The sequence below is a fragment of the Octopus bimaculoides genome, chromosome 5 (assembly GCF_001194135.2).
Source record: "Octopus bimaculoides isolate UCB-OBI-ISO-001 chromosome 5, ASM119413v2, whole genome shotgun sequence".
NCBI classification, from domain to species: domain Eukaryota; kingdom Metazoa; phylum Mollusca; class Cephalopoda; order Octopoda; family Octopodidae; genus Octopus; species Octopus bimaculoides.
Genome location: NC_068985.1, coordinates 25,695,470 through 25,710,645, shown reverse-complemented (window position 1 = coordinate 25,710,645; position 15,176 = coordinate 25,695,470). Strand labels below are relative to the sequence as shown.

Genomic DNA, 15,176 nt, shown 5'->3' with positions numbered 1-15,176 from the left:
ACACACACACACACACACACACACACACACACACACACACACACACAGAGAGAAGAAATTTCAGGTGTGGAAGCAAGATTTAGAATCAAAGGGCCTTAGAGTCAATGTTGCAAAAACCAAAATCCTAGTAAGTAAGAAGGCAAACACATTACAAACCCCTTCAGGTAAATGACCCTGCTCGATCTGAAGAAAATGTGTAGGTAGAAACTCCATAAGATGTACCCAATGTAAGCTATGGATGCACAAGAGGTGCAGCAACACCAAAGGAACGTTAACCAGGAAGATAGCTTTTGTGTGCAGCAGATGCACAGGGGCAATAAACACCGCATATGCTCAGAAAACTAATTCCATCACATGCCAGGGGGAGAAACTAGGTGACCAAGTCTGTAGTGCGGGTGGATGCTCTGAGAGCATTACCATGGGAATAATAATAGCCTGGTCAAAGTTCAGAAAGCTCCTACTGCTGCTGGTGACAAAGGGCCTCTTGTTCAGAGTGAAAGGCAGATTGTATGCTGCATGTATGCAAACTGTCATGCTACATGGCAGTGAAACATGAGCCATGACTGCTGAAGACATGTGTAAGCTCAAAAGAAATGAAGCTAGTATGATCCACTGGATGTGTAATGTCAGTGTGCACACATGACAGTGTAAGTGCCCTGAAAAATATGTTGGACATAGGAAGCATCAAATGTGGTGTGCAAGAGAGATGACTGCACTGGTATGGTCATGTACTACGTATAGATGAGGAGACCTGTGTGAAGAAGTGTCACTTCCTAACAGTGGAAGGAATCCATGGAAGAGGTAGACCCAGGAGGACATGGGATGAGGTGGTGAAGCATGACCTTCAAACATTGGGTATCACAGAGGCATTGACGAAAGACTGAGACCTCTGGAGATATGCTGTGATTGAGAAGATTCAGCAAGGAAGGTGAGATCACAGCTATAGCCTACACTAGTGTCACATAATCAGCCCATTTAAAAAGTACCTTTCAATCTTCGGGCGACATGCTATGCTTGAGAAGACCTATTGAGTCAAGTAAATCAAAATCAAATCAAATCACAATCAAATGGAAATTGTAGTTGTGGCTGATACCAGTGCTGGTGGTACACAATAAGCACCATTCATGCGTGGGTCGCTGCCAGAGCCACCTGACTGGCTCCCCCTGCCGGTGGCATGTAAAAAGCACCATCTTAACATGGTCATACATACATACATACATACATGCACCTGTATTATCTATATTTCTGCATACCTTGCTTAATTTGTTTGTTTTTTTTTTTTATTTTTCAGCTTAATGGAAATCTAAATGTTTTTCCAGTACCACCAAACGATCCATATTCTGCAGTCGCACTTGAAGCTAAAGACAGAGACACTTTAAATTCAGTTTTACAACTTTTTATCGAGAGTAAGCATATTTAATTTCTATTCCACAAAAGCTGTTCTACTCATAATTTAATAGTTATGGTAACTTCTATAGTATTAGAGTGTAAAATTTTTGAACATTTTTGCATTAATATAATTTTCTCAACAATTAAATGGTTGTTGTTAGAAAAAGAACAATCTGGTTTTCTGGTTTTGTACCTTCTCCACTCAGGCATTCCTAATCCAGTTGTCTCTCCACCTCTTGCCACCTTTTTTTTTTTTTTGTTTAACCACTCAAGCTCTGCACAAACCACTATATCCAGCTCTTCCTCCCCAGAGCATTGTCCTTCTGGAATTTCCTCCCTGCTCATGTTTTTCCTGCAGCTGTTGATTTGCAATGGTTTAAGTAGAACGATAACAGCATCAACTTCACCTGTCCATGAAGGCCCTGCAACAGCTATGACCACTCCCACCAGCAAAAAAAAAAAAAAAAATGCAAGTAGGAAATACATAGTGAACTTAGAGAAAAAGTTGAGGGTAAATGAATTGAGAAATGCACTGAAATAGCTATGGCATTGGCAGATGAATATAGGAAAGAAAAGTTAGTGTTTTGGCCATGTAACACAAACAGTATGTCATAAATTGGTAGTAAATGGTAATTACAGTAAGAACACTGAGCACATAAAATGCAATTTGGATACATTTGCCTGCTACAGAATTTAATATACATGAAAAGGAATTATATAACAGACTGTCAAAGTTTTGTCTATATGGACAATGCATATAGAATGGTTGTGATAATGATAATCTTTTCTACTCTAGGCACAAGGCCCAAAATTCTTGGGGATTGACCCTAGTACACAACTGGTACTTAATTTATCAACCCTGAAAGGATGAAAGGCAAAGTCGACCTCAGCAGGGTTGTGATAATGATAATGATGGTGATGACACTGATGACACTATTAGTGACAATGATGAGTTTAGTGATGATGAGGTTGCTGATACTAACATTACCAATGCTAATGCTGACATTAATGAGAAAATATAGAAGAAAAAGGCAGATTTATCAGGACCCACATATATAACTATTTTGAAACTGTATTACACTCACAAAGGAGGTTACAGTTAAACTCTTTACATAACTTTTAAAAATCCCAGTGACTATATATGTTCAAAATGTAGCTTGGTGCAACCCATTTATTATCTAAATTGTAACTTGTTATGATATACACTCTCACCATCATTAAACCAGAATATAACAATATCCTTGATAGCTCCACAGTTAAGATATTATATCTAAGTAAATTTTAAAACATCAAGCTATACAATAAGCAGTTTTCAGTATTCACACTTCTCAGTGTCTACAACTCAGCACTAGTGGACCTAGAATGCTCTTGTTTATATTTAGTGTATCATGCACAAATTCCACTACCAGGACAATATATTGCTCACAGTTCTTTCATGATATAATATTTAAATGCTTTTCTTAAGCCTCAAAGATCTGTAAAGGATGCTTGTCTTTGTTTTCATGATATTAAGACAGTTTTCACCACCCAGATATGATGCTGTTCTTGCACTTTATGTCAAGATACACTGAGACATTGTAGTATGAAATGTTTAACTCAGAAATACAGTGAAGTATATTCAATAGATTTGAAAATTTTATAGATTTTGTAAGTAAGTATAAGTGCAAGCATGAATAGGCACAGTTGTGGCTGTGCGGTCAAGAAGCTTGCTTTGCAGCCATATAGCTTCCAGTTCAGTCCTACTTCATGGCACCTCGGCAAAGTGTTTTTACTTCAGCCTCAGTCAAGCAAAGCTTTGTGAGTGCATTTGATTGATGGTAATTGAAAGAAACCTACTTAATATATATTTGTGTGTGTTTGTGTGTGTGCGTGTGCATGCGTGTGTGCGCATGCGTGTTTGTATTTCTTTGTCTTGACATCATGTGATAATTGTAAATGGGTGTCACTGTCATACAAGCAGTGTTGGTAACAATAAGTGAGAGTTGGTGACAAGATGTGTATCTAGCCATTGAGAACCTGCCTCAATAAACTCCTGATAACTCAGATGCAATCATGGAAAAGTAGATGTTCAAATTATGATTTTACTATTATCTGTAATGTCACACAAAATGGTGAGAAGAGTTTGCTTAAATAAAGTTTGCTTAAATATGTAATATTAAGTTGAAAGCAAGATCTGAATTCATGTATATAGAATGACCTTCTAAAATTTAAAAAATGAGGATTTTATTTGTCTTTCTCTTTTTAGCTGAAAATTTGAAAGATAAATTCATAGTATCACGATCTCCTTCCTCAAATGGATATCAATGGATTCTCAGGCAAATAAAAACAATTGATATTCAACGCACATATCAAATGATAGTTCGAGTAAGTTTTAAATTTCAGAATGTTTTTACTGTTGAATGCAAATTCATAACATTTACGAAAGTTTATCCTTCATATTCTGTTTTATGAGCTTCAGACCAATCATTTTTTATTTATTTTATAATGCATTTATTATATTTTTGGAATATATTATTCATTTTGTTTAATAAGCAGTTATTCAGAGTTGTGTGGAGGCACAATGGCCTAGTGGTTAGGGCAGCGGACTTGCGGTCATAGGATCGCGGTTTCGATTTCCAGACCGGGCGTTGTGAGTGTTTATTGAGCGAAGACACCTCAGAGCTCCACGAGGCTCCGGCAGGGGATGGTGGCGAACCCTGCTGTACTCTTTCACCACAACTTTCTCTCACTCTTACTTCCTGTTTCTGTTGTGCCTGTAATTCAATGGGTCAGCCTTGTCACACTGTGTCACGCTGAATATCCCCAAGAACTACGTTAAGGGTACACGTGTCTGTGGAGTGCTCAGCCACTTGCACGTAAATTTCACTAGTAGGTTGTTCCGTTGATTGGATCGACTGGAACCCTCGACGTCATAAGCAACAGAGTGCCAACAACAAATTCAGAGTTGTGTCGACCAGAGCTTAACATTTTATCATCTTAGCTCATTTTATTTTAATGTTCAATATTGTGATATTTTATTTCTTCTTTTTCCACACAATTGTATATTTATACTGATTTTATGATAAATCTACACATCTTGGTCTATGACATGAAGAAATTTTTGCTTGCATTCTTAACAATATTTCTCAAATTCATGTTTTTTTTTACTCCTTTAATTTAGGTAGAAGAACAAAATTATAATAAACGGTATGCCACAGCCATTATAAACTTGAATGTGAAGCCACAAGATAACTATAAACCTGAAATTGGTTCACCATCAACAGGTTATATGTATGAGAATTCACCTCCTGGAACATTGGCTTATAATGAAAATATAAATGGTCCCCTGATAATTACAGTATTGGATAAAGATTTAGTAAGCATAATTTGACTTTTAATGAGTTAAAAACACTTGAAATGATTTAAAATATTTCTTGTGAATAAACTTTTCTATTTCTATTAACCAATCGACCATCTTCACAATAGTTCAGATTTTGTTATGACTGCTGTATTCCTTGCAAAAGCATGTTACTTTGCCTGTATTAATTCACCTTACTAACTGAAAATGTAGCACCTATTTATTGCAAAGTTTAATGTATTAAGTCAGACAATTGTAGAAAGACTTGCACTTATGTATATTATGCAAATATCCAGATTTATAAAGTAAATAAATAACAATTGACTCAGATAATCCTTTGTCTGTATATTGATGAACTCAGGTCACTTCTCATCACTCTTGTTTCCATAAATGCAGTAAACCAGTGATTGACCTGTTGGAAATCTACAACTAATAATGCTATTGTTTAAACATTATGATGTAAAATAAATCTTGGGGTTAATTTAATCGACTGTGTTTTCCTCATGAAAATTTCTGGCCTTGTACATAATGAAGAAAACGTTTATACTTATGTAACTTCAGTAAAATTGGAATGCAGTGACTGAGTGGCTAAGGTGCTGGATTAAAAATATCCTTTTCTTTATCTTTTAGATTGGAAGGAAGGCAGTACTCATGATTATAGGGTTTCCAAGGCTGATGGAATGGAGGAGGGAGGGGGTGGGAGGAAAGTATTCTCAACCTGGAAACTTGATCTGAATGCTTGCAATGGAGTGGATGTTGCTAAAGGTACCCAAAGTGCAAGGTGGTTATATTATTAATTTAGGTGACAAATAAAGTCTACCACCCAAACAGGCCATTGTGGGATTTGAACTTAGAACACAAAGAACTGGGACAAATACCACAAGGCATCTAGACTGCTGTTCTTGCAGTTCTGTCCACCACCCAAATTGGATTGATACTTTTGTATTGACTGTAAAGAATGAAAAGCAAAAGTGATCTTGATGAGATTTGAACTCATCTCATTACACAGAGAATCTGAACAAATACCATGAAATGCTCTGTTGGACACTGTAACAGCTCTGTCAGTTCACCACCCATCATAATGAGCAAAAGTAATGAATAAATTTACCACTTGTATTGTGTTACATAGTCTGTTTGTTTTTTTGTTTTTTTTTTATCTAACCTGTAGTTAGGGATGAGTTGTTTTCCATTTTCATTTAAATACCCGTAGTTTCTGAAAATTGTTGAACCTGTAGAAAAGTAATTTCCACATCATTTAAATAACCTTTAAATGACAATCTTGCAGCTAAACTCTAATTTTTGTAAGCACTAACCATGCATGTTTATTTTGCTTATATATTGCAGCAACAGAAGATGCCATACTATGTTATTAACTTTGTATTTACATTGATTTCTTTTTATTTTGAAGGTTTCTGGACAATCAGTAAATTATAACATTACGACTACCTCTAACGACTTTTATATTAATAAGAATCATCAGGTGCAATTGACAAAGCAGAATCTTGATTATGAAACACAGTCTTCATATTTTCTTCCTGTAAGCAATTACCCTTTCTGATCAAATTAAAATACTTTTCCAACTTGCTTCCATTTGCTTTTACACTTAATCAAAAGTGTAATTGGTGTTTGAGATTCTTATTCACTGTACCATTTGTAAATTGTTCCTGAATGCTGTTTGTAAATTGTTATCATAAAAGGTAAGAAAAGGGAACAATCCAAACAGAGGTAAAGAGTAAAATGCTAATAAGTTCTGTTTTATTTCAATATATTTACAGCATACATTAACCTCACTGAAAAGATACATATTACTATTGATATGTTTTTCAAATATTCTATTCCTTTTTATCTATAACAATTGCAGGTAAAATCATTTTGTCTGCAAGTTCTTATTCTAGTTTCCATATTGCTAAAATAAAAAAAAAAGAATAGTGAGGTAAACTCCGGACACCATCACTGGATAAGAACAGCAGTCTGTAATAAGTTCTATCCTTGGGAGGGTTTGGGTTTGGTATTGCAACATTCAAACCAAAATATTCATTCTACTTACTGCAGAGAACTGTATTATTTCCTTGTAGTTTCTTTTTACAACTTGAACTGATTTGCTACATGTCAAGCAACTTTATTAGAGATACAATAGTGATAAATGTATTGGGGAGTGTTTCATTGACCTAAGTTAAAGTCTTAACATGGCTAGACGGAACCCTCATTGTAAGCATTATGTCTAAATATTTCTTGTTGTCCGATCTCAGATTAGCTCTAAGTTAGGAAACCTATAACCAAATTTTGTTAGGAAACCTATAACCAAATTTTGTTAGGAAACCTGTAACCAAATTTTGTGTTTTATCAGAGCCTACATTATCTAATGTATTGTATTTATTTAAGATAGCAGGATGTGATTTGATGAGATGTGCTGACTACTTTAAGCAAGTTCAATAACTGCTTAGAAGCACCATCATTAACTCAAGATTATATTTATATGCATAAGTATTTATAGCTATGTATATATTTGTGAGTGTGTGTGTGTGTGTGTGTGTGTGTGTGTGTGTGTGTGTGTGTGTGTGTGTGTGTGTGTGTGTGTGTGTGTGTGTGTGTGTGTGTGTGTTGTGTGTGTTGTGTGTGTGTTTCTTTCTTTCTTTCTTTGCATATATATGCCCATAACACTATTTAATTAAATATATGTATTTAATTATTTTAATGTCTGAATTTTATATTATAGGTTACCATAGTTGAGACAGGTGTTCAGAATCCTCAGACAGGTACTGGAACACTAACAATTAAAGTCCTTGACAAGAATGACAATCCACCAATCTTTACTCAGTGTTCACCAGCCTCCGTGATAGAAGGGGATTATTCCAGTAGCTCTCTTCAAATCACTTCGGTAATAGATGCTTTGCTTTTATGATTAGGCTATTTGCTCACATAATAGTATCTGGTTTCTGTTTCATTAATATACTAATTTATATATCTTTCTATCATGAAAGTTTTGGAGCCAATAGAATGTTAGAAAATACAGAATGTTTATCTAAATGCTGGGTAGCTTTTAGTTTCAAACCATAACATTCTAAGATTCTAACATTCTGGAGATTACTTTGCCTTTCTTCTTCCTCTGGTCAATGCTATAAGTACCGGTCATGTGTTGAAGGATCAAATAATTGACTATAACACTTAACTACAAATCTGTGTGGCTTTGTTCCACTCGAATGAAAATATAGCATTGTTTTTGCTGTATCAGCTTCAAATGTGTTCTGGTTGCTATAAGACGACTTTCGGGCCGGGACCTATGGACAACTTCCAGAGATCCCTGGCCTGGCAGTGCTATTGAGAAGCGCTACCTGTTCGGGATAAGCTCTACAGGTATGGCTCGAGAAACACGGGGCCAACCTGCCCGAGATGCAGTCAGAGCGATGAAACCATTCTGCACGCACTCATACAGTGTCCAACCATTTCCGACCTGTGGGCTTATGTCGAACGACTGCTATCACACGTGGGACGAGTCAGTTTATCAACCGAGTCTATCGTAAATATTGTCGTGCCTCCTTCCTTCAAACAGGATGGAAGAGCCATTTTCATCGTACTTGTGGCTATGGCGAAAGAATCTATATGGTGGATGCATCTGAAAGGTCTAGAGACAAACACTTTCCTCTCTGGTGAATCCCTCATCAACTTCTTCAAGTATCACTTGAAGAGGAAGGTGAGAGTAGAGAGGAAAGTTTTGTCTAGTGAATATTTCAAAAAAAGATGGGTGAATGTAGCAAGGATGGCACATGTGATTGACGAAGCCACCTTGAGCATAATCCTATCAACCAAAAAAAAAGAAAGGAAAAGAGTGAATCACTTACTGTAATGCGTTTTTTTGCATGACATTATTGCCCGAGATTACTGTGGTCTTTTCCATAGGTTTTTCTTTCCAAGGATAAACCTAATCTGTTTCTCCTTTTTACACTATGACATTTCTGTAATACACGATCCCTATTGATCGACTTTTTTATATTTTTTATTTTTTATTTTTTTTTAACAATCCCTTTTGATTGAATTTCTACACCCACTTTCCTTCTTTTTTTTCTTTTCCTTCTCTTCCCAAAAAGAAAAGCTCTACTTTATATTTTGTCCCCTCTGTGTTCAGCCCTGTGTGGCAAATAAAGAAACATATTAATGAGAAAACTTTTGAATAATGAACAGACTTATTTAAAGCAGTAAACTTATAGAGTTGAAATAGTTAACTGTTAAGGACTTGACAACCAGTGAGTTAATTATGAAGAGAATATCTTTTACGAATGTTTATGTCATAACTGATTTACTTTTCTTTAAAAATTTCCTTTAAATATAAGTTTGATGTAATCAATAGTTTACTGGATTGGAAGCTTTATTATATTTACTTTTACATTTCAAAGTTTTGGGCTCAAACTCAGTTTGGGATTTGAGATCAAAACTACTTTTCAATACCATTTGGGACTGGTACTTCACTGTTATGAGATAAAACCTAATTTGGTACCTCATTGTTATGCATTCAAGCCTAACTTTGTAGCTTCCATAACAGAGATTAAAATCCAGCTAGTGTCAGCTTTAAATAACTTTCAGTGATATATTTTGATCAATTCAAATAACTGAATCTATTCACAGCTACATAGACAGTGCCTTCAGTTCAGTTGAAGCACTACATTGAAGTTCCCCAACAAAATCTAAAGGAATTATGATCTCCAGTTAAGTTAGTCTGGATGTTTTTAAAGTAGTGAGCATTAGAAATTTAATTAGAAATAATTAAATATCTAGTGAGAAATAATTGATAGGAAATGATTACGCAGTGAGGAAAAAAGATGTTAGTCAATTACTAATAGTATTTTTATATTTTCAGTAATTAAGGGGGAAAATTTTGGACATGAGTTGGCCTTATATGGACCCTTTTACTGAAACATAGCATCCTCTATACATTCCATAATAGTGATAAAAGAATCACTTAGTAAATATATTAGATTGTACATTTGCTGGTATGTAAAAATAGAATAGTTTAGAGATGAAATAATTTGGAGATGATATCTGCAAAAATGGTAATATGTATGTCAGAGGTAACATATAAAACCCTTTAACATTTAAACCGGCCATATCAGGCCAAAATATTCCGGCTGTTCCATGTTTAAACCTGCCAGATTCAGCCTCTCACACCTATGCTACAATATCATTGTACAAATATACAATCACATCAATGAAATTTCAAAGCTATGAGATAATGCATGATTAATTCTAAACAATGTGAATAAATAAGCATTACATTTGACAGAATAATCTGAAAGCTAGAGGATTAAATACTATCCTGAAATAATGTCTACAAAGATTTTATTTCAGTGCAAAACTAAATGTAATACAACACTTATTCTTATTGGAAACAAATTTAAATCGTATCCAAATGGACTTGAGACTAATAAAAAATAAACAATATTATTGACAAGAAGATCAATTCGATTGACAGTACTTGTTAGGGATAAATATAGTTGATTTTGTCGTCATCATCACCACCACCACCATCATCATCATCATCATCATCATCATCATCATCATCATCATCATCATCATCATCATCATCATCATCATCATCATCATCATCATCATCATCATCATCATCATCATCATCATCATCATCATCATCATCATCATCATCATCATCATCATCATCATCATCATCATCATCATCATCATCATCATCATCATCATCATCATCATCATCCTTGTATCAAATGTAAAAACAAATAAAGCAGCCATCAATTTATTCTATCTTTTGTTTAGGTTGAGGCAACTGATAAAGACAGTGGAGACAACAAAAAGATTGTTTTTAGTTTGATGAATGAAAAAGATAAATTTAGCTTAAATGGCAAAATTTTGAATGCTGTTGGTATGTTAAACAGGAACAATAAATATACTGTTATCATTAAAGCTGAAGATCAAGCCACACCAGAAAGCTTAAGGTGAGTGATTTTTTTAGACACATCTGTCTATTGATTGCAAAGTGTGTGTTCAAAGTGAAGTAAAAAATTTTATATTCATACCTTTCACAAAGGCATTTGTGTGGCAACAATTTAGAATTGAAGCTGAGTGATAGTGAAGAAGTTAATACCAATCAATACCATTCCTCAGATACTGTAACAAGTAGTTGATGAAATTGCTATAATTATAATTGCAAGGAATTTTTAGAGCTTTCCAGATAAATAATTTACCCAAATATTATGGTATATATTTAAAAAGAACTATTCTCTGTTTTAATAATAACTACATATAGAAATATAATAAAAAAATTTTGTATATCATGGTAAAAGATTGCCATAAAATATAATTTATAGAAATGAACTGACAGTTGCTATAAATCTATTTAAGCAGATTTATTTTGGTTACAGATTAGAATTTTTGTGAATTTTGTAATTTTATAAGTTGTTTTTTTCAAAAGAGGTCTGTAAAAGACTGCATTATTTCACAGTAATTAATAGGTTGATAGTTCCAAGTTAAAAATCTGGTTTAGCTTTGGTCATTCATCTGTATGATACTAAAATATTTACCAGTAGCCATTCTAAGTGTTTTGCTTAAGTCATCACTGAATGTTTGATAAGATTGATAAAACTAAGATTGATAAAAGCTAACAGCAATAACTCTACTGTACTCTCGTGAACTAATTGTTTATTAAGACTAATACTTGAAAATATGTTATTGCCTTAGTTTTCATCCAGTTCAAATTGATTCAATGTTACATTCTGCAAAGATCAATTGTTTTTAACCTTTTAATATACCAAGATTAGTGGCCACAAATTAAACTGTTTCATTAAATAAATTATTGGGTTTCAACTAAGGGTTTGAACCATTCAGTCATATGTTGCTATTAAATTAAATTAATATCAACAACAATAACAGGGCAATGAGGGAGTCTCAATGTGGTAAGCTGACCTGCTAGAAGAAGCATCCAAATCTCTCTCAAATCATACACTACCTTCTTGGAAAAAGAAGGACATGTTAAATAATATAGTCTTAGATTGCCTTAAAAATATAGGGTGGTCACAACTGGAAAATCTTTGGCTATAAGTTTGATTGGTAAGAGTAGACATGGGGCTAATTTTAAACCTGGGGCTAAAGCATCAATAACTGCCAGATCTCTTAAGTACTCCATATACAAAGCTGTACTCCATCATAGCCTCAGCTGTGGTTGTAATAGCTAAAGAAAACAACAACTCAAGAACTCTTATGCCATTGCCATTTGTCGGTTGACAAAAGCAAGCAATAGTTTCTATGCAACTAAATGGTAATGGTTTATGTAAACTTCTATATTTCGCATGTTGTATGGATAATTCAAAATATAATGTTAAATAAGTTAAACAGTTTATCATTCATTTTAGACTTAGAATATATAATCTGCTTGAGTCAAAGAAGTACTTTATTTTAGGTATTAACTATGATTTTAAAATGAAGAAATTAGTAGCACAGGCTGTCTATTTGAATAAGAAACACGTCTTGTTTCATTTATACTTTCCTTATAAAAGGCAGGGCTTTGATAAACATGAAATGTACTCTTCATTTAACTTGAAGCAATAGTCATCTATTATACTTGACTTTTTATTTATAAACATTAACTGTATCCATTTCTCAGTTTCTACCATCTATTTACGTTTTACTTAAAAGAAAACAACAAAAAATACAAACATTTATTACCATTTGATTATATTTTTGTTAGAAAGTTATATTTATCAAATTTCTATCTTTCGAGTTTCTTTCAAAATATCCAAAGTCATAGTATTTAAATATTAATATTTACATCATGTTACTTTCCTTGTGTGGTTCCAGATACAATTTTTTCATTTGAATCTTTTTTTTTTTCTTCATGGGAATAAATAAATTTGGTCTCTCTTTTGTAGGAGAAGTAGTTATTGCACTATAGTTGTAAATGTTACTGAAAACAGCTCTGTCAACCTGAGATTCCGCAATCAATACTATGAACATACAATCTTCGAAAATGCAGCTGTTAATACTTCCATTTACACTTTTAAAGATGTAAGTAAATTGTTTTCTTTTCATTTATGAAACCATAGGAATGAGACAAATTTAGTTATTTTGTGTATGTATCTACATTATAAGCTTAGAATATGAACATTCCATGTTAAATATTCTTGTTCATTTCAGAAAGTAAACCTTCAGAATGCACAGCTTGAATATAAACTCAGCAATTCACTAAACTATTTTACTATAACAGCTGGGTAAGTATCCTCATTATTGTTATCCTCTCCCTCATAATAATCAAACATTATACTCACCTTACTGATCTTCTTTTTGTCAATCCCAGTAATCTTTATTTTTACTCTTCTTCGCCCACACTTCTTTCACATGATCATCAACCGTCATTTAATCTCTAAGAAACAACAGCCAAATCATTCTGAAATTACACTCTGTTGTCTTAAGAAAGTAAAGGAAGTTTAGATGATGTAGTCAGGGATAAAGACTGTTACATGGAGAATGCTTTTAACCATATGCCTTTTTATTCTGAATTGGCCGGCCTGAGGCTGAACAACAACAAGGAATAGTGAAACTGCTCATATAAATTTAGCTATGCTTTTAATGTCATCATCATCATAATCCTCATTGTCCTCATCAACATTTAACGTCTGTTGTCCATGCTGGCATGGGTTGGACGGTTTAACCAGAACTGGCAAGCTGGGGAGCTGCACCAGACTCCAGTCTGATTTGGAATGGTTTCTGCAGCTGGATGCCCTTCTTCACACCTACTTCATTAGAGAGTGCGCTGGGTGCATTAATGTGGCACTTCACAGGTGCTTTCACATGGCACTGCATGGATGCTTTTATATGGTACCACATGGACACTTTTATGTGGCACCATGTAGCTGCATTAACGTGTTGCTATATGGATGCTTTTATGTGTTACTACATGGGAACTTTTACATGTCATTGCACAGACACTTTTATGTGGAACTGCATAGATGCTTTTATGAGGCACCATCATGAATGCTTTACACCACCAAAAAGATTGGTCTTAGCATTCCTGTTGTGGAGTATGAGTTTTCTTGAGTATGGCAAGGTACCAGGCATCTTGGCCCTTTGTCATCTCACCTGAAAGGTTCAGTATTCTGAGGTCATTCTTCGGTACTTTATCGCATGTCTTCCTTGGTCTCTCACTTCCATGTATTCTACCCACTTTGAGCAATCCAGACATTCTTTATGGAACTGTCAGCATCCATCTGCATCACATGACCAACAAGTGCAGTCTTCTCTCTTGCACACAGCAGCCAATTTCTCTTATGCTTAACTTCTCTCTCAGAACATTAGCACTTTGTTGAACATGTACACTTATATTATACATCCAGTGGAGCATACTAGCCTCATTCCTTTCTAACCTTCACATGTCTCCTACATTCTGGCCCCATGTCTCACTACCATATAGAATTGCTGTTCGTGTATATATATATATATATATATATATATATATATATATATATATATGTATGTACTGTTCCATGATAGAAAATTCAGCAACAAAAGTACTCCATCTGGTAGTGAGACATGGGCCCTGAATGCAGCACTTAGATGCATGTATTGTGTCCTTTATATACATACATACATACATACATACATATACATATATACACATATGCATGTATATATATATATATATATATATATATATATATGTGTGTGTATATATATATATATATATATATATATATATATGGATAGATATATACACACACATATATATGAGGAGATGTCAAAAATTATCTGTACTTTTGCCATACCATATCTTAATTATTGTCACACTGCCTTCAGCACATGTGTGCTTATAGTTGGTATTATTGTGGTCATGTGATAGAAGTTTGAGCCTGATCATGTCATTTTTCTTTCTGGCTTTACAGTGTAAGCATGGCCACTCTACTAGTGATGTGCACCAAAGAAGAACAAAGTGCAGTGACCCGTATGATGATAATAGTGAACTGGTTCAGCATTACCATCTCTTGAGCTTTCTGAATATTCTCGTGAGCGGTGAAGGTCGATGGGCGTCCTCTCTTCATGTGTCATGCTTGTCTGGTCATGTTTAAACTTCTCAATCTGCTCATACACACTTTTACGTGGCACTGTCCCCATATTGTGCTAAAAGCCTCCAATGAATTTCAGCACCTGACACACCTTTCAACCAGAGAAATAGGATCACTGCTCATTGTTCTTCTTTGGTGTACATTGTTAGTGGAGTGGCCATACCCACACTGTAAAGCTAGAAAAGAAAATGGTATGATAAGGCTCAAACTTTGATCATGTGACCACAATACTACCAAATATAAGTATGCATGCACAGAAGGCAGTGTAACAACAATAAAGATATGTTATGGCAAAAGTGCAGATAATTTTTGACTTCCATTCATATATATATATATATATATATTCATATATATATATATACATATATATATATATA

The 15,176-nt window shown here is 34.3% G+C and overlaps 1 protein-coding gene across 1 annotated transcript in view; it reads left to right on the top strand.

Annotated features, from left to right (window-relative positions):
• LOC106874390 (uncharacterized) overlaps positions 1–15,176 on the top strand; it is a 280,957-nt gene that overhangs the window by 14,831 nt on the left and 250,950 nt on the right. The window contains exons 7-14 of the mRNA XM_052968226.1: positions 1,292–1,406; positions 3,635–3,753; positions 4,550–4,744; positions 6,135–6,263; positions 7,443–7,604; positions 10,505–10,683; positions 12,613–12,748; positions 12,878–12,951. Coding sequence (XP_052824186.1) covers positions 1,292–1,406; positions 3,635–3,753; positions 4,550–4,744; positions 6,135–6,263; positions 7,443–7,604; positions 10,505–10,683; positions 12,613–12,748; positions 12,878–12,951 — 1,109 coding nt within the window. The remainder of the gene's footprint in view (positions 1–1,291; positions 1,407–3,634; positions 3,754–4,549; positions 4,745–6,134; positions 6,264–7,442; positions 7,605–10,504; positions 10,684–12,612; positions 12,749–12,877; positions 12,952–15,176) is intronic.